The sequence below is a fragment of the Haliotis rubra genome, unplaced genomic scaffold, assembly GCF_003918875.1.
Source record: "Haliotis rubra isolate DU_JTF1 unplaced genomic scaffold, ASM391887v1 Scf1563, whole genome shotgun sequence".
In the NCBI taxonomy this organism is placed as follows: Eukaryota; Metazoa; Mollusca; class Gastropoda; order Lepetellida; family Haliotidae; genus Haliotis; species Haliotis rubra.
The window spans coordinates 28,486-48,253 of record NW_025765518.1 but is presented as its reverse complement, the minus strand read 5'-3'; the positions used below and the strand labels follow the sequence as shown (position 1 = coordinate 48,253).

Sequence of the window (19,768 nt, the reverse complement as noted above, 5' to 3'; positions counted from 1 at the left end):
ACAGCGCATATGTAAATAATCGAGTCTGGACCAGACAATCCAGTGATTGACATCATGAGCATCAGTCTACGACATTGGGATACGATGACATGTGTCAACCAAGTCAGCGAGCCGGACCACCCGATCCTGTTACTCTTCTCTTACAACAAGCACGGGTAACCCAAGACTCATTCTAACCCTGATCGTCTCGAGTTCACACTTGAAGACCGATTACCAATATATGGGTCGGTTGATTGATCGTTGTTTTACGCCGCACTCAGCAATAATCCAGCCATGGCGGCGGTCTGTAAATTATCGAACCTGGACCAGGCTTTCCAGTGGTCAATAGTATGAGCATCGCTCAATGCAGTTTGGATACGATGACGTGTCAATCAATTCAGCGAGCCTGACCACCCGATCCCGTTAGTCGCCTTTTACGACGGCAAGAATGGGTTACTGAAGACCACTTCTAACCCAGATTTTCACTGTTACAATGTGATTTGGTATGTCATTGCTGGAATATTGCGGCGTAAAACCATACTCAGTCGCAACATACACCATTCGTCACCACTCGCCCTTTTCCGTAACTTCCTATTCGGTTCATCCCGGAATAACATGCTCGAGTGGGTCACTTTTGTACAAATGTGGGTATTTGCGAGCCTCTACTGTCAGCTGATTCCTGAAACGTCCAGGAGTGTAAACATATCGCTTACGAAACGAACCTTTGGCCTAAGTTTATTTTTAATTTCCCTTCAGTCGCAGTGCAGAATATCTGACAATTGCCAAATAATCGTTTGATCGGCATTCTAGAAGATGTTCAGTAACTTTTCACTGATCAATGAAATGTAGACCCACAGGAGTGAGTGAGCGATTTGGGGGTTACGCCGCTTTTAGTAATATCATGGCGGGGGACACAAAAAATGGGATTCACAAGTTGTACCTGTGTTGAACAATCGAACCCGGGTCTTCGGCGTGACGAGCAAACGCTTTAACCACCAGGCTACCCCACCGCCCCAAGCTAATAATGGAAAACAACCCTATTTTTATGGATAACATGCAAGTAACTCTTTACAATAAGCAACAAGTTAGCTCTATGCATTGAACAAGCATTTGTCTCTATGCAATAAAAGAGAAGTTGTTGTCCTTAAAATCGTATACTTCATTATTAATAACTAAATAATATTACATCATACCGGCTTTTAAAAATGAAATAGCAACAAAAATCTAGATATCCCACTGATTGTATAAAAATGGGTACACTTTAAAGTTGATTTTTTTACTTCGTAAACGCTTCAGAATAGCATACACTACATTGTTTGTACATCACACTCGCTCACTTATTTTGTTTGTTCAACAAATGTGACACTCGTTTTTTCAAACCAGCATGACACATTCGTTACCAACTCATGGTTTGGCGAAATACGGACGATAGCATAAGGGAAACAACTCGTGTCACTCCGGGACATGCAGGTTACTGAAAGAGGCGAGTGGTGACGAATGGCTTTTCACGTACCGGACTCTCACGAGCTGATATGAACGAGAAAAATCATGGATCTAGTAAACGGTGTTTTGATTGGTCCGTTATAAAGGTCATATAGCATATCCAATGAGAGTTTAGATAGAGCTGTCAGGGCTATTTACAAACGGAATTCCCTCACGTGGACAGGAAGTGAATCCCTTATTCTGGCTGCAAGGGCTAACACTCGCCTTGAAAAAGTGCTTGTTATAGATCAGCTGTGTTGTATAGACCTGTCGGCTGCTCCTGAAAATGTTTCACAGATTTTCCAGAGCTTTCAGAGGTGCACAGATAATGTGACGTCAACATCAATCGGTAATATCATATTGTATCGTTCATGGTCTAAATTTGTAATGATCTGACAAGGATTAGAAACTGATGTCTTTTCAGTACACATATGACATAATTCGAGGGGAGGTATCACACGTTATGCCGTGACTCCATAACATGATTCACTTTAGTCACAGATCTCGACTGAGGCCATTATTTACACTTCTGTGAAGAAGCACCGTGCGTATGAATACACGTACACGTGGTAATCTGCATTCTGAAAGCGCACCTGTTACACGGTTGTTGAATGTGTACCTGCCAATGAATTCCTGTTTATGTTCAGTCAATTGATCCGCGAAATATGGTGATTTATTTCTTTGAATATAGCATTTCAGTTTCATCTTTTTGTTCGTGAGATATGAATATATTCAGGATATCTGACACACCAGAAAAAAATCAGAAATGACAGCTGATCAATGACATGTTATGTTTCAGTGCCTGCAGTGAAAGAACTTGATTTGCCAAAGGTTCAGTGTAAATATTACCTCGACAATGACTGTGGAATCAGGGAATGGGGATGAAGGGACTGCGCTTCAGTCCTGGAATACAGACGAGGATGGAAATGATCGCAAGTTTGTCAAAGTTGTGGATTTTGAAGAGGCCTTTCGGAATACACCTGAGACTCCGACAGTACGAGAAAGGTTAAAGAACTGGACTGCCAAGAAATGTACCAGCAGGAGTTTTAAGAAATCTGTTTCAAGAAATCTACCTTTTATCAAGATGTTTAAAAACTACAAGTTGAAACAGGATCTACCGAGTGACTTTGTTGCTGGCATAACAGTAGGAATCATGATGATCCCACAGGGTGAGTTATGATCAAATTGATTAATTTGTGTGTACATGCTTAATAAGATACAGTGTTCAAAATAAAAACGAAAGTCAAGAGTTCGCTGCCATTGCCCTAATGCTAAATTTTAAAGCTTTAGGGGGGTCCTTATAAAGTTATACTCCAAATATAATTTTACGGCATACAGGAGCAATGGCCTCAAGATGTCCTTAAATTGGATAAATGATGATGGGCAACCAAGTGGGTAAACAATGTGCTTCTCAGAAAAAGACCAAGAATTGATTCCCACTATATCGATATTCCTGGAACAGCCATGAAAATCTCATTAATATGATATCATATAAACTCTGTCTTGAGCACTTTCATTGGAATAAATCTATCAGAACTATGAAAAAAAGGTCGGCTATGGTTCCAGCCTGATAGCTAATCAATATTTCGTAATGTTGTTCAGTAATTTTAGGGGACAGTGGGGTAGCCTAGTGGTTAAAGCATTCGCTCGTCACACCGAAAACTCGGGTTCGATTCCTCACATGGGTACAATGTGTGAAGCCCATTTCTGGTGTCCCCTATCATGATATTGCTGAAATATTGCTAAAGCAACGTAAAACTACAGTCACTCACTCAACACACAGTAATTTTTGTTAATGTTGTTAATGTAATGTTGTACTTTTTTCTGTTGATGAACAATTTTATTGAAGTAAAGTAATTTGGCTTCCCATCCATGCCAACTGCACATCAAAAGTGGCACCAGGTCAAGCCACTTGAAGCCATTTTTCGGGGTGGCTATGTTTGAGGAATACATTGTGGGTTTGGATCACGTACCCTAGGCCAATCAGACTTCAGTTTCAAATTTGCTTGGTAATAGTGAGTTATGTTTTTTGCCCCTTTCCAATCAAACACCCTTTCATGATCCTTGGTGTTGGGCCCCACTTCCTATTTCTTGTTTAACCATGTTAACAAATTAATCCAATTTTTTTGGGGGAAACTCAGTACATTTCTTATCATGCTTCATGTTGTGTGGAGAATCCACTCACAGTGCATGCAAATAAAGGTGAACAGTTGGGTGTTCATGACTTGGTAAACGAGCACAAATTATTTGTGCTGTCAACACCCAGGTTAGAGTGTTGGTGAATTAGAGCAACTTATTAGCCCAGTTCAGCATTAAGGTGGCAATGTGAGTTCGACAGTCCACACTGTATTTCTTAAAATCTTAAGATATGCTTCAGGTAAAGAATGCCACTCCCATGCATTTAGTGCGACATCTTATATATAATCTGGATTGATGAATTAATTGCACATTTTGAAATTGTGCGTCACTTCGTAAAATGATAAAATACAACATCCATGGGGTGGTTGGGTAGCACCAGGTTCAATTCCCCACATGGGTACAATGTGTGAAGTCCATTTCAGATGTCCCCTGCCGTGATATTGCTGGAATAATGCTAAAAGCAGTGTAAAACCATACTCACTCACATATCAATTGGAAACAGACAGCTTAATTAGCCTGTTGAGTGATGGCATATAAAAGTGCCTCTGATATCCTGGAAATCAGGTTGCACTCTGGATACCCATAACATTGCGGATGTTAGACACAACTGGTTGGATGGTGCCATGTTTACAATAAGCCTAGTTGATGTTGTCAGTGGTGTTGACTTGATTGTGGTCAGTGAAGTGAGCATTAGGTAAATAATGGTTATAAACATGGCAGATGCGTGTTACAAAATAAAAGGTGTATATTTTAGTTGGATATTCTATCCACACATACCAGGGCTTAACTTAGGGACCGTTCATAATTTATGGCCAGGGGGTGTGATGATGATTTTTATGGAGAAGCATGTACAATGTAAATGACTACCCCTAAAATTTATGTACAAAATAAGTGACCCCCCCTGCATGTCTTGTTTAAAATCAATGACCCCCCCCTACCCATAATTTCTAAGCCCCATATTTTTATGAAAAAATTGATGACCCCTAGTTTGTATGTAAAAATTTATGACCCCTAGAAGAACAAAATGGGTGACCCCCCTTAAAATCATCATCACCCCCCTAGCCATAAATTATGAACGGTCCCTTAAGCATTTATATTTTGCTTTGGTACAACCTGAGACTGCAAATTGCAACCTCATATTCATACCAACTTGCCCCAGTGCATGTTGATATTTTACTGGTCAAAGAACACAGACTTCAGCTGAAAAACAGGATAATGAGGCACTGACTCTGATGACTTTACAGACAGTGATTGAATGTCTGTTACTGTTCATATCACGAAAATTTATGAAGTACAGTAAAATGATCTATTTAAAAAAGACTTAGAGTAATTTTGTTATGATGATGTTCTAAATCAGCAATACCAAACTCAAGCATTATATATTATGTAATTTTATGTTAAGCAGCAGGTACAAGCTGTTTTTTCTGGTGCAAGTAGGTTTCAATAATCATTTCCTTAAATCGAGGACAGAGTTTTGTGCTGATTACATTCTTCCTGGTACAAAAACAGATATACAATAATAGGTAAAATGTATAGAAACTATCTGGACAACATAAGGAATCAATGAAATCAGTTTGGTATCATTAATCATGTTAACTCAATACAAACGAATACGTTCATGCACCTACATACAAGTATACAGGCATACACATTCTCTCTCCATTCTGTCTTTTCTGTGCATGTAAAGTGCTGATGCAGCATAAAGCAATATTCATTCATTCATTCTGTGCATGTTTCCCGCATAATCAGATAATGTGAAAGATCAATGAAACAAGCTTACTGTAACACTGGCGCCTGCAGACATGGCAAAACATGCAGTTAAAATTGAAAAAAAATAAATTCAGAAATGTGATAGTTTTTATTATTCCACCAACCAACCACAATTGTTTTCTGATATGTAAGCCGAGAAAAGTATGGCCATATCATGCTTACATCCCAATTTTAGCTGTGAAGATCCAGCTTAGACCCATGCTTGTGGCAAGACTAACATGCTTATCCCAACTGCGTAGAACAATGCTCACGCGATCAAATCAATGAGCAATGAATTATCAAGCGGACTAATTTAACCAATGCTTGTGGCAAGACTAACGGGATCGGGAGGTCAGGCCAGCTGACTTGGTAGACACATATCATCATATCCCAACTGCGTAGAACAATGCTCACGATCAAATCAATGAGCAATGAATTATCTGGTGCAGACTCGATTATTTACAGACCAATGCCGTACAGCTGGAATATGACTAATCATTAAACAAAAAAAACCAAATCTAAACAAATTCAAAATCTAGTTTGTCTTGACATAACTGAAAATGTAGTGGTTCCTTGACTGAAATAGAATATCTCGGGGATCCTAATACCCTCATTTTGTTTTTAACACTACCCACAATACAGAATGTACAATATGATTGTTATGAGTGCTATGTGTAGATTGTGTAATGAGTCAGACATTCCTAACGCAAGTCGAATCGTCGGTAATATTGTTGTCACTGGATGAGAGCTTGTTTGTGTGTGTGCACTGACCGAGCCTGGAGCATGTTGACACTTTACAGTCGGTTATGCATACTATGTAAATATTCATGTGTGCATTCACAGTATATTGTATATTCAGTGATACGATTGTAAAATAAAAATATAATCTTGTTTGAAATCTGAGTCGAGTGTGAATTCATAAGCATCATGTATCATGTTTCAGAGCATATAGGAATACTTGGCTACTATTTTCTTTGTTGTGGTGTTGGTGGTTTGACATAAAACATTACCATCATGAGATTCATGTTTGTCATGATCATTAAGAGGCTGAATAGCTCAGCCCTCGATATTTGTTCTTCATGTTGATAGGACCGCCTCCGTGGTGTAGTGGTTAGAGCGGCATTGGGGAATTATATTTTCATACACTTGCTTTTGTATTTCACTGAACACTTTATTGCTATTCTTTGTGCGAAAGACTGCCTCCATGGTGTAGTGGTTAGAGCGTCCGCCCGGAGAGCGGAAGGTCGCAGGTTCGATCCCCGACCGCGTCATACCAAAAGACGTTAAAATATGGTACTTGTTGGTCCCTGCCTGGCTCTCGGCATTAATGGGTACATCAAGGGCTGGTCAGCTCGGAGTCAGTATAATGTGTCTGAGTGAGGTATTCATGCTTCACTGCGGCGTGGTATCTCAGTGGGCTAGCACTATAAAACCAGCTTAGTCTGGGCTAGTACCGGCAGCCGCACATACACACACACACACGCATGCACGTCGTCATATGAGCGAAATAATTTAAATCATTTCCATGCAAGCATGGGTTACTGAAGGTTCATTCTAACCACTCACCTTCACGGGTCATTTAAATGTAAGATAAGAAATCCAGTGAAACAATTGAGTTCGATCTTTATTTGGAACCCATAGTTTGTCAGAAAAGCATAGCCCACCGATCCTGTTAGTTACTTTTTTACTGTTCATTCTAACCCGGACCTTCACGGGTCAAAAAAGGTAATTTTAGGTTTATAAAATTTTGTTCAGCGAAAATGGTTTTGCAAAATTTTGGTTATGTGTTATTTGATAAACTGGGATAACATTTGAGCTATTTCCGATGTTTTGCATGACTTTTGGCTTTTCAACCTCACACCAAACAGACATGCAGTTATTATGTCATAATGCATAAATGCGTCACCTCTCACCATTGACATGAAATAAGTTGATTAATTTAGTAGGGGGGGACATTTTTCATATTTTTTCAAAGATACTTCACTGGTATTGATCCATAATCGATAAGTTATTTGGTTAACGATTATCGATCTCCATGATTCATATCAAAAGCCAGTCCTCGTTTAAGGTAGAGGTGGGCACCATTACTGTTATACATGATAATCATCATCATAATTTGTTGTATTTGTTAAAACAATCATGTTACATCAGAGCCTGTGACATTGGGGAATTTTTTTTTCATACACTTGCTTTTGTATTTCACTGAACACTTTATTGCTATTCTTTGTGCGAAACTAGGATCACATTGCTCTGTCCTGCTCATTTACTCATCAACAATACATGGGGCGGTGGGGTAGCCTAATGGTTAAAGCGTTGGCTCGTCATGCCGAAGACCTGGGTTCGAATCCCCACATGGGCACAATGTGTGAAGCCCATTTCTGGTGTCCCCTGCCGTGATGTTGCTGGAATATTGCTAAAAGCGGCGTAAAACCAAAACTCAGTCAGTCAGTCAACAATACATAATATGCTGTAATGCCCCAGGACCTCTCTAGGGTACTGCAGCCTGATTACTGCTTTACACAAAATATTAATGCATGACACATTTGATGGATTACAAATTCTTTTATTCTTTATCACGACATTTCAGAGCTATCTATGGTTCGGCTTATCTATGGGGTCGGCTTATCTACTGTAATATACGGTAATTCTTGATCCTTCAACAGGTGAATGGAGCTGCTGAAGATTTTGAGATTAACGTACACTTTCTGACATAATACTTATTTTGAACATGAATGAGTCAGTCTACAGTGTTAATTTATATATACTGGACAAAATAAGTTAGGGATATTGGTATTTTTATGATTAATATTTTATCAGTGTGTCAATGAATAAATAGATCAATATTCATAATTTCAAAATTTACTATTTTTGTCCAGTATACATGATATAGATAGGACATGTTTACACAAGGCAAGGTGGGAAAATGTGTAAAGATAACAATATACTGACAAAGCTAAGGAGGTGGGGAGTAGGATAGGGAGGTTAATGTACAATTTGTCAAAGATAACAATATTATCACAAAGCTTGGATTAACGGAGGAATAATGTACAAAGATTGAAATGTAAAGATGAAGTCAATGGGTTAATGTACAACAGATAACACTGTAAGACGAAAACAATGAGTATAATATAGCACAATGGACATCGTCGGTAATCTCCTGGGTATATGTTCCGATGAATCTGCACAAGTACCCTGGGTGCATCTATGGCTAGGCCCAATAATTTTATTACCTCCCTTTGCTGGCTCCGCATTTTCGCATCACCTAAGCCACCGTTACAACCGAGCTTGCCAGTGTCAACAAAGATAGCGGTCGCAGCCACATAAGGTTTGTTCTCAGTGCAACTCAGATATTTGGGGAAATCATACTGACAGTGACAAATTGACAGATCTGAAACTTTAAAAAAATATATGCAAGAACTCCTTCTACCTCTTTCAGAGTACCTCTACATCAATTGTGTTGCCAAGTTTAATCGGTTAGATAATTTAAGAAGTGAAAGTGAGTTGTGATTGGAAGCTCAACTTCCCAGCGTAGACACCTGATTGGATAATGATCCAGCCAAGGGAGGTAATAAAATCATCGGGCCCAGCTGTAGATGCATCCAGGGTTTAGTGGTGATTTATCATAACGTATACCTTGGAGATTATGGAGGATGCACAATGGAGTACTAACTGCGAAGCTAGATGTCTTGGTCTTTGTTAATGGCTGGCATCTTTCTTTGGATTTTGATGAGGTGTTTGGAAAGGGCAGATTTTAGGGCTGTAACAGTGCATCGAACTATCGATGGATTGCAATTGTTAAGTCTCTGATAGCAATTAATTGATGGTAGAAATGAAAAACTGTATGTGTGACTATCGATAGTTTAGTAATTGACTTAGAACTTAGAACAGAACTGTTGATAAATGCACAGTGCCAAATACAGGAAGTACCAGATTCGGTCACTTTGATTTAGAGTTATCTGCCCCTGTTACCTCTTAAACAAAATTGATCTGGGTTTCAAGTTTCTTGTCAGTTATTAACAGAGACTGAAACTACTTCAAATTGTTTTTATTCTATATAAACTATACATTCATTTGGGAAATGAATTCCAATGAGACAATTCAAGAAGAAAAAACTATTGCGTTGATTTGCAATATTTGGTTGCAATATTGGTATTGCAATAGTTGTTTCCTCCTCAATAGTCACTCCTAGCAGATTTCATGTCAGATTTTTCAACAGAGATCTTTTGTTCTTTTATTCTGGTTGCTATGGGATGTGTGCTCTCCTATGTTTCTAAAAGTTCAAATAGGAAAGTGGGGTAGCCTAATGGTTAAGGCGTCCGCTCATCACGTTGAAACCTGGATTCAATTCCCCACATGGGTACAATGTGTGAAGCCCATTTCTGGTGTCCCCTTACCGTGATATTGCTGGAATATTGCTGAAAGCGGCGTATCACCATACTCACTCACTCACTCACTCAAACTAGTAAAAGTTCAAATGTTCACGACAACCTTGTGTGCATTGTATTTCATGTTTATTCAATTTATATATTATTCTGATCCGTTTGTTCACCTTCCAGGAATGGCGTTTGGTAAGCTGTCGACGCTGACCCCGGTGGTGGGCCTCTACATCTCCCTGTTCGCTCCCCTCACCTACTTCTTTGTGGGGACAGGCAGACAGGTGTCTATGGGTAAGGCCGTCTTGCGTACATGTTTTCAGTGAAAACCCCACCCACGAGAATGATATCACAATTTATTGTTGGCATTGTTGGAAATCTGGGTGTTTTTTTTATACCTTTGATTATGTGTTATTGGATGATCTTGGATAAAATTTCTGCTATTTCCTTGGACGTTTCAACCGGCTGAGCTTGACTTTATTAAGTGAAATATGGGATGGTAATTTTAGTTTGGAAAAAAGTTTGATTGTCATGATATCTGAAGTCCATTTCTGGTGTCCCCCATTGTTATATTGCTGGAATATTACTAGGATCGGCAACAACCATACTCGGTCAGTCGATTGTCCTGATTATGTCCAAAATGAAAAGATTATTATTGGTATATTTTTGTAATTTGGAGATGCATTAATTCTCGTAAAATTTAACACTGAAGCATTTTTTTCTTTATTTGTTTTGGAATTTGGATGTTTCTGAGAAGGGATTTTAGAACTTTTGCAATATCTACTGTAGATTTGATCTTGATCTGGAGCTGGCTATTGGCCTTTCAGGGGACCTACATATGATTGGAAATAGAAAGTAAATGTTTTTCACTATGTAGAGAGAATTGATTGAATTTGGTTGAACTGATGATCAGGTATTTGATGTGTTCAGTGTGCGTGATCAGACAGTCAAAACTTAATTTGATGTTTTTTCTTGGGTTTTCGTGATATTAGCTAATTCGTAAACATGTCACATTTTGCCAAGTCCTGTCTTGCCACAAGACACGACTACATTAACCTATAAGCACATTGCTTATATCACCCAGATCAATGCAGCCAACAGAAAAATGGGACATTTCAAAGGACACTCTGTTAATGTAATTAAACTAAATCTTTACAGTTTTGGAAGTAGTCGTGATACATGTCTTATGTCCATCAAACATGGTGGACATAAGGTCCAGTTGGCCAGAATTGGCTTGAGATCAGGGAGGAAAGCTCTGATTTAAGTCACTAAAACATTTGAGATGGCCCCTGTGAAATGAACAGGTGCTGTCAGTCATGCCTCCAGCTGTTGACATCCATCTGATTGATACTAATACATGTGTACCTGCTAAGTCTCTGTTAATTGAATGCTTTTGTGGAATTTGGTGTTGTTTTCAAGCTTGCAAAATGGGACAATCATTTCTCTGAACAGACTCACATAACCATTTTTACAAAACATCCAGTGAACAATGATTTGTGTGTGTAAAACCTAGGGCAAGGGTTTATTTTTAAAACAATATTTATAAATAATTTTTTTTTTAAAATTATGTACCAATTCCTAATATCAAATGATGAGTTGATACACAAAAAAACCATTTCACTTGGTTTAAACGGAATTACCTTTTAAGGACATTGCCATACATTTGCAACTCTTCTAAGGTTTCCAGCCTTCATCATAACAGTTGTTATTGTATGGTTGGTTGGTTTAAAAGTGTTGAATATTACCTGCTTGGCTTGGATATATTCCATTTACTGCATCTTGTTTTGATAAATAACACTTGAATTCAAGTTAAAACACCTTTTCATCATGAATATGCAATTCTAGTGATCACGAATAACAAATTCATCTAGGGATATGCTTCGATTCATTTAATACATGAGAGAATAACAACAGTCCTTGTACACAGAAATATTACATTATATATAATTATATATTCAACACACGTTCATACAATAGGGATGTTATCATTTGTCATGATATGGATGTTTCATTGAAGTTATACTAATGGTTCAGTATTACTACAAACAGAGGTACAGATAAGCTGCGTATCTGCGTAAATTATGCAAATATTTATGTGAATACTCAATTCCTGTTAAGTCTATTGTGTACAAGTACTCTTGTATTTTTTTGTAAATGCTCAATTAATTTGATCTTACATGCGTACACACACAAATGTCAAATCTTAGCTTGGGTACCGGTAGATAGATAAAATAACTGAGGAATATTGAGAGGTTCTATTTCATCACATGAACTTGGCAACTTGTAGTCTTTCTTATCGTTTCTCATATTACAGATCATATATATATATAACAAACATGTAAACAAATATTTAAATTTAAATATATTTTTACCATTAATGGAAAATGGCAAAATACCCAATTGAGTTTGAGTGAGGATGGTACAATTTATTTGGTTACTCAAAGGACAACAAGGATACCCAATTGAGATGAACACAAGTGAGTACATTACTCAATAACCCAAAAAGTTATCTGTAGCTCTGACTACAAATTTGCGTTGATCATAATGATGCTATGTTCATTGCCAGAGAAATGTCCACAAAGACAACGCAGAAACTCATAATTTTATACAAGCAATCGATCGGCCCAATTATCATGGTTAATGTGCAGTATTAGGTCGAATATCTATATCAATGCTTGTAATAAAAAAAACATATCTTTTTTAATTGATTTATTGATATCTTTGCAGTTGTTAAATTAATACTAAAATACACTCTAATATACAGCACATTTTCTGCGTATAAATAATACATATTCGGGTATTTATTTAAGTCACTTAATTTGGGTGCCCAAGGAAAGCAAAGGTGCTTGGAACTGTATGTTGCAGGGGTAGCCCAGTGGTGAAAGCATTTGCTCGTCATGCTGAAGACCCTGGTTCGATTCCCTACATGGGTACACCATGATATTGCTAAAAGCAGTGTAAAACCATACTCACTCACTCTTGTGGGTCAAACATTTCATTGGTCAGTGAAAAGTTAATAGCAATCAAGGGTGCGTAATTTGTGATCGCTAGAAACACAGGAATTGTTCCAGGGTTTAGTTTAGGTTTTAGATACAGAGATTTTGAAGGTGTGTTTAGCGTAGGTTTAATATATAGGGATAGAGAGGGTGTGTATGACTTAGTGTAGGTTTAAGATAAGGAGATGCAGGGGATGCATGTATGATTCAGGGACTTAGTCTAAAGGTATGGTAGCCTTGTGGTTAAGCATTCATTCATCACTTCGAAGAACCAGCAGGGTTCGAAAATTCCACTCGTCCGCTCGTATTGACGAGTAAAATTTGTTTCGGGCAAGTGAAAAACATAATTTGCTCGTCCTAGAGGACGAGTATGTTTTCTGACCCAAAAGTAACATTTTTCTTTTTCCTGGAAGTTCAACTATCTTAAATGGTGAACGAATTCAATTTTGTCAAAGATTTGTACAGAAGACAAAGTAAGTAATGTTTATTGTAGTTTTATTCCTAGCAAACATTTTGAAATAAAATAATTTATATTTATATTCATTGTGATGCATAATCTATAGGCCAAGTACAATTTTAGAAGGACGAGTGGAAGTTCATATTACTCACCCTATAGGGCGTGCAGATTTTTGAATTTTCGAGCCCAGACCAGGTTCAATTCCCCACTTGTGTGAAGCCTATTTCTGGTGACTTCCCATAAATATACTCCTTCACACATATTCTTTACAGGATGTATTGCCGTTCTGAGTCTGATGATGGCGTCGATACTTGAGAAATATGATGCATCTGTAGAAGCTTCCAATCCTATAGCATCTCTTGGCGTCGATCCTGTAACGCATTGTCCGCAGACACAGGAGTTCTCGGACACGGACATGGCAAAGAGAATCGAGGTCGCAGGAGCTGTTACCCTGGCAACTGGATTGGTTACGGTACTGCTTTTAAGCTGATTATTTTTACACATTCTTCAAAATGATGCATTAATTTGGTGTTTATTATTGCACAGATTTTGATCATTTTTGTTGATATGATGCTGTCCTCTGGCGACAAACACAGGTTGTTGGGACCTATATTGTTACCCAGAATCCCGTGGAGTGGGAAACATAAATATGTTGTGAAATTGACACCAAACGAGCTTGTTCTTGTGGTTCTGGTGTTCTATCATGAGGTAAGGGTGCGTTCATGTGAGATGTTTCTCTGTTCTTGGAGAACACAGCACAGGCAGTTTCCACTACCTTTCCGAAGAATGAAGAGATAAGCTATAAGTATGAGTCAGGATAAGTATTAAATAGTATGTAATAATATATTTTCAACGTTTTTATTTTTCAGATGCTTGCCGGCAAGCTGGGGCTGGGGTTTGTCATAAACTTCATGTCCAACGCTCTCATCACAGGCTTCACAGTCGGCGTGTCCATCCACGTCTGTACCAGCCAAATCAAAAATATTTTCGGACTCGGATACGCCCAAAGGGGCAGTGTCCTTCCTACACCGTCACCTTTGAACTATTCAGTGACAAACATGTCGCTGACGAATATGTCACTTGTAGGCATGACAGGACTTAGCCTGAACAACTGCACAAGTACTTCAGTCGTCGACCTACAGAAGCAGTATGCTGTCCTCACCAGGTATAATGGGTCCTTTAAGATTATTCTGGTAAGTGTTGCTTTTCTGTTATTACTTTTTTAAATAACTGTCTATGTAAAGTTAATATGTGTATCATGACTTGTTTTAATAAACTACCCATCAAAAGTTTAGACTCACTAGTGTAAATATAACCACTTACTTCAGTCAACTGTTTTAAACTAGATTTTGCAAAATATTTCATACTGTTTAAAGGTATTGTTTACACATGAACTGATGTATTGTAAAACAAATTCGTAACGTTGAAAGATTATTGTCATGGGTTCAATAAATGATGAAACTCAGTGAAAATTTGCGAATTGTTAACAAAACTTTACACCAAAACGCAGCTGTTCACATGCACGATATTTGCACATGCTTTTCAGCAATTTGATGCATGATCCTCGTGCAATTCATCTGCATAAGGTTTGCAGTTGGTTCCCCCAAATTAGTGGAGAAATTCACCTTTGATGTAACCATATATATATACATAACATATAGTGAGTGGTTTAGGTGAGTCTAAACTTTTGATGGGTAGTATATATAGTCTAACTGAGTTGATATGAATTTTCTATAGGCACATTTTTATAAGCATGATGATAACTATAATAATCACAGGGATGAGAATTTTCTGCGGATCCACAGAATTCCATGGATTTAATCACGCTGGGGTCATTCTTGTGAATCGTGTAAACGTGCGGCCCCAAACACCCCCGGCTCATTTTGTCTTTTTTTTTCACTCATACCGCTAGAAATTATGCACGATCACGGTAGGAAATAATTTAGGAAACGTAGCAGATACGCACCACAACAGTGGTGTACGGTCTTAAAATCATTTACAGACATATTTTTCTGAAAAAGTATTGCTTTATTGTTTTTTGACTTGTTTACACAAGAGTAGCAATGTTGTGGTGCATATATGAAACGAAACACAAGATTACTGATACTCAATTAAATTCCATTCAGTACTCTAAATGTACTCTTAAGGTTTTCCAGTACTCCTATTTTGAAAAAATAAGCAGTACGTACTCCTGATGTTGAAAAATTATCAGGAGCCCTGATCTCATGTATGTGCAGTGTGAGGAATCATTGAGGTTCTGGGGTCCTGAATGTATGCCGTTGTTAGTATCTGAAACTTCGGACCCCTGAATAATTGTGATCAGGGCTCGATTTAAGAGATATTAACCAACTTGCACCAGGTGCAACCTAAGATAAAAACCTAGTTGCACCAGCCAAATTCCAGTTGCACTGCTCTTATCGCAATTTGTAATGAAAGAAATGTGCAACTGAATTATTCGAAGCTTAGATAAAAAATGAGCTGACATAAATATGGTTATAATGTTAGATTTATTGTTGATTTATTTCTCAAAATTGACTTGCACCTGGTGCAAGTTAGACAAATAAATAGGTTGCATTTTGTAATATTGGGTTGCACCAGTGCAAGTAACAAAGCACTAAATCCAGCCCTGGTGATAGATGTGACATTCCTCTTGACTTTCAAGAATACTTCTTAAAACTGAACACAGAAGGATTAATCTTTAAGAAAAGGATCCAATGTAACATGTATATATTTGGGATGATACTTTCATAGTGTATGGGATTCAAACCCACACACACGTGAAGATTCAGGTTAGAAACTTAGACTTGGTCTTGAACAACACATGCTTGTTGTAAGAGCCCACTAATGGGATCGGGTGGTCAGGCTCACTGACTTTGTTGACAAAAGTCGTCTTGTCCCAAATGAGCAGATCGATGCTCATGCTGTTGATCACTGGATTGTCTGGTCCAGACTCAGTTATTTACAGACCAACACCATACTGGCTGGAATATTGCTGAGCACGTTCTTAAATAATAAACCCACCAACCAAATCAAACCAAGGCAAGGCACCTAAAGCCAGCAATCGAACCTGCTGAGGCTTCTCACTAGATGGAAGTCTGGCATCTGATTGTATGGATCACATACTTTGTGAAATACCCATCTAATGATAATAACATAATATACCCAACTAACGGGATCAGGTTGTCAGGCTTGCTGACTTGGTTGACACATGTCATCGTATCCCAATTTCGTAGATGGATGCTCATGCTGTCCATCACCGGATTGTCTGGTCCAGACTGGATTATTTACACACTGTCGCCATATAGCTAGCATATTACTTAGTGAACAAAGAAGAAAAAAACCCAACCAAACAAGCAAGCAAAGAATAAATTTACTTCTAATCCTGGGTGGGACTTCAAAACTGTGTATCATTTGACCATTTGGCCAATGAACTTTGTACACAAAGTACATGATAGTCAAGTGGTCTTTAAACTTCTATATCTTGCATCATTTTGACTTGATACAGTTTTTTTATGCACATTGTTGTCAGTTAAAAAAAACATCTCTTTAATTATCCTGTTAATGCCTGGAGTTAACTCCCTTGATTAGCTCAACCATGTACCTTTCTGGTTTCTGTATGACACCTTGTTGTTTTCAGACTTGGGTTGACATCTTGAAGCACATAACCGCCACCAACGTTGCTACACTGATCATTAGTTTGATATGCATGCTAATTATCTACCTCGTCAAGGCGCAGATTAACGAGCGCTTCAAGGACAAGATGAAGATCCCCATTCCTATTGAGTTGATAGTAGTAAGTCAACACTTTTGTACACATCATTTCATGCATGTTGATACAAGCCAGAGATTTATCTATTCATGTACTTCCCAGCTGAGATTCAGTGTTCACGAATAGCGTCTGACCCTCTGACAAATCCGGCAGATTCGCCAACTGTCTGATAGAAGTCTACAGCCCACCGGCCCCAGTGTCTGACTGTATGTTTCACAAGGACTTTGACTGAAGTGGTTATATGTGACATGTGACACTTGTTTGCTGTTAATAAACAATTTCAATGCCAATTATAAGAAATGTTAAATCTGAAATGTGTGTTTAATTTTATTCTATGGGTCCTTTGAATTTTCAATGGGTCAGACAGACATCTGAAACTTACAGGACCCAATGTCCTGTTACTTTGAAACACCATTCGTGAACACTGGAGATTGCAGGGCAGGCAAATGGAAATGAGTGCTAAATTTTATTCATATTTACAAATTCTAAGGTATTTTAACTAGGGCTGGCTATTGATATACATCATAGAGATTGTTAAATTAATAAACATCATTGCCTACCTGAGAAAATTTACATGAAAGGAAATACGACATACATGAAATGCTCCATTCATCTGGACAGTGAATTGATCAATAATGCAAAATACACAGCATTGTGTCAAAATAACTGGACTGCGACCACTCTTGATGATGTTTGTTTTGTAGTTCATTGTCTAACATCCAATATCAAAGTTATGGATATTGTAGGCTTGTTGTTAATTGAATCAGGTTATAATATATACTTGATATAAAAAATGTCCATTGTTTATCTTGGCTTTTATTTGTAATCTATTATAAGTTTTTTGGAAAATGTCTTTCAGTACTGTTTACATAAATGCTTACATTTACATAATTACATTGCGATCTTTATTATTTCAAATATATACAGTAAATACTGCAACTAATATAATAATATTGGAATATCAGTATATTATTCCTGTTGTAATGATGCTTTCTGATACAATTATTCCGACCATTCCGTAAAAATTCTATGTCATGTTATTGGGAATTTTTAAACTGAATCACAGGGAAACTGAGCAGAAATGTGGGTAAAGCTGATTCCTATTTTCATTGCTGATCACAAAATGCACACAGTGTATATCTAAATGCCCTTCAAAGATTTGATACACACAGTCATCTTATTCCTTGCATATAAAACTATGACAGGAAATACAATATATAATCATGTTTGAAGTTTGATCTCAAAAGTAAAGTTTGTATAGATCTGGTTTGTTATCAGTCCTTCATTTACCTAAATCTAAATGGATGTGATGTAATGTGTTTACTGTGTATAATACTCAAATGATCTTCATTCATTTCACCTCAGTAGAATTTAGCTAATAGGGGAGGTAACTGACAAGAGATTTGTGTATCCAGACAATTTTGTAAAAAACGCATGTTTCCAGATTAGCGAGGTTCTAGTGAATCCAGGACAGTAGGGTAGCCCAGTGGCCAAAGCATTCGCTCGTCACACCAAAGACCCGGGTTTAATTCCCCACATTGGTTCAATGTGTGAAGCCCATTTCTGGTGCCGCGATATTGCTGGAATATTGCTTATTGCTGCTAAAACCCCACTCACTCTACCTAATGTATCCGTCACTGGTATTAAACCACAAACATACTAACTGAGTAACCTTGATTTCAGGTAATCCTTGGAACACTTGCTTCATATTTCCTGCGTCTACAGGAAACGTACAATGTTCCTGTGGTGGGGAAGATACCAGGGGGGGTGAGTGTTCAACAGCAACATGTTGATACAGTCAAGTCCTGTTCATCCAGGTGGAACTGTTGCCAGAGAAATCCCTTGGATTCTCAAATGCGAAGTATTTAGAACTTGCACAGATGCAGCCTGAAGCTGCAAATTGCAGCCTCATATTAATACAACTTACACCCAGAGCATGTTAAATATTTTGTTGTTCAAAGAACACTGACTTCAGATGGAAAACAGAATGATTAGGAACTGACTTGGAGCAGTGACTCTGACGATTATACAAGCAGTGATTGTATTACTGTGACAGTTCATGTCATGACATTATGAAGTAAGCTAAAATGATCTTATCAGATCCAGAATAATTTTGTTATAAGGATGTTTTCAATCACCAATACCACAACCCAAACATTGCATGTAATTTCATATTGAACAACAGGTGCAACCTGTTTTTCTGGTGCAACAAGGTTATTACCTATAGTTGCTCTGGGTGTAAGTAGGTTTAATTTCCTTTAATCGAGCCCTGAAAGTAATGAATCATTGATGTAGAGTTACCATGCTTTAGTTGTATATTGACATGATAGATGTTCTTAAAAACATGGGGCTGTGGGGTAGCCTTGTGGATTAAGCGTTTGCTTGTCATGCCAAAGACGCAGGTTCGATTCCCCACATGGCTGCAATGTGTGAAGCAAATTTCAGGTGTCCCCTGCTGTGAACTTGCTGGAACATTGCTAAAAGTTTCATAAAACTAAACTGTCAGTCAGTCTTATAAACATTCTCCTGAGGGAGGGGTGAAGATTTTTTGCGGATGTTGGTAGAAATAACAGTGTAACAGTGTCTAATGTTGTTGTGTGTTTATGACTCAATTTCCCCAGTCTGTTTTTACCTTCACTCTGGACATGCCAGAATTTACCCTTTTTGTAACCTTCACCAGAAACTGTATGTGTTCTTTGAGATTAGAACTATTTTTCTTTAGTGACCTTCACCTGGAACCTCGATTGTGTTTTAGTGACCTCCACCCCGAAACATTTTGGGTTTTAGTTGGCCTTCAACCAAGAGCTTATTTTGTTTTTAGTGA

The 19,768-nt window shown here is 38.0% G+C and overlaps 1 protein-coding gene across 1 annotated transcript in view; it reads left to right on the top strand.

Annotated features, from left to right (window-relative positions):
• The first annotated feature begins 1,655 nt into the window (after positions 1 to 1,655).
• The window catches only part of LOC124270984 (sulfate transporter-like), a 40,470-nt gene continuing 22,357 nt past the window's right edge, over positions 1,656 to 19,768 (top strand). Inside the window, exons 1-7 of the mRNA XM_046706054.1 lie at positions 1,656 to 1,810; positions 2,261 to 2,630; positions 9,906 to 10,016; positions 13,448 to 13,647; positions 14,045 to 14,368; positions 16,813 to 16,968; positions 18,628 to 18,711. Of these exons, the coding sequence (XP_046562010.1) occupies positions 2,318 to 2,630; positions 9,906 to 10,016; positions 13,448 to 13,647; positions 14,045 to 14,368; positions 16,813 to 16,968; positions 18,628 to 18,711 (1,188 nt within the window). The 5' untranslated portion in view covers positions 1,656 to 1,810; positions 2,261 to 2,317. The remainder of the gene's footprint in view (positions 1,811 to 2,260; positions 2,631 to 9,905; positions 10,017 to 13,447; positions 13,648 to 14,044; positions 14,369 to 16,812; positions 16,969 to 18,627; positions 18,712 to 19,768) is intronic.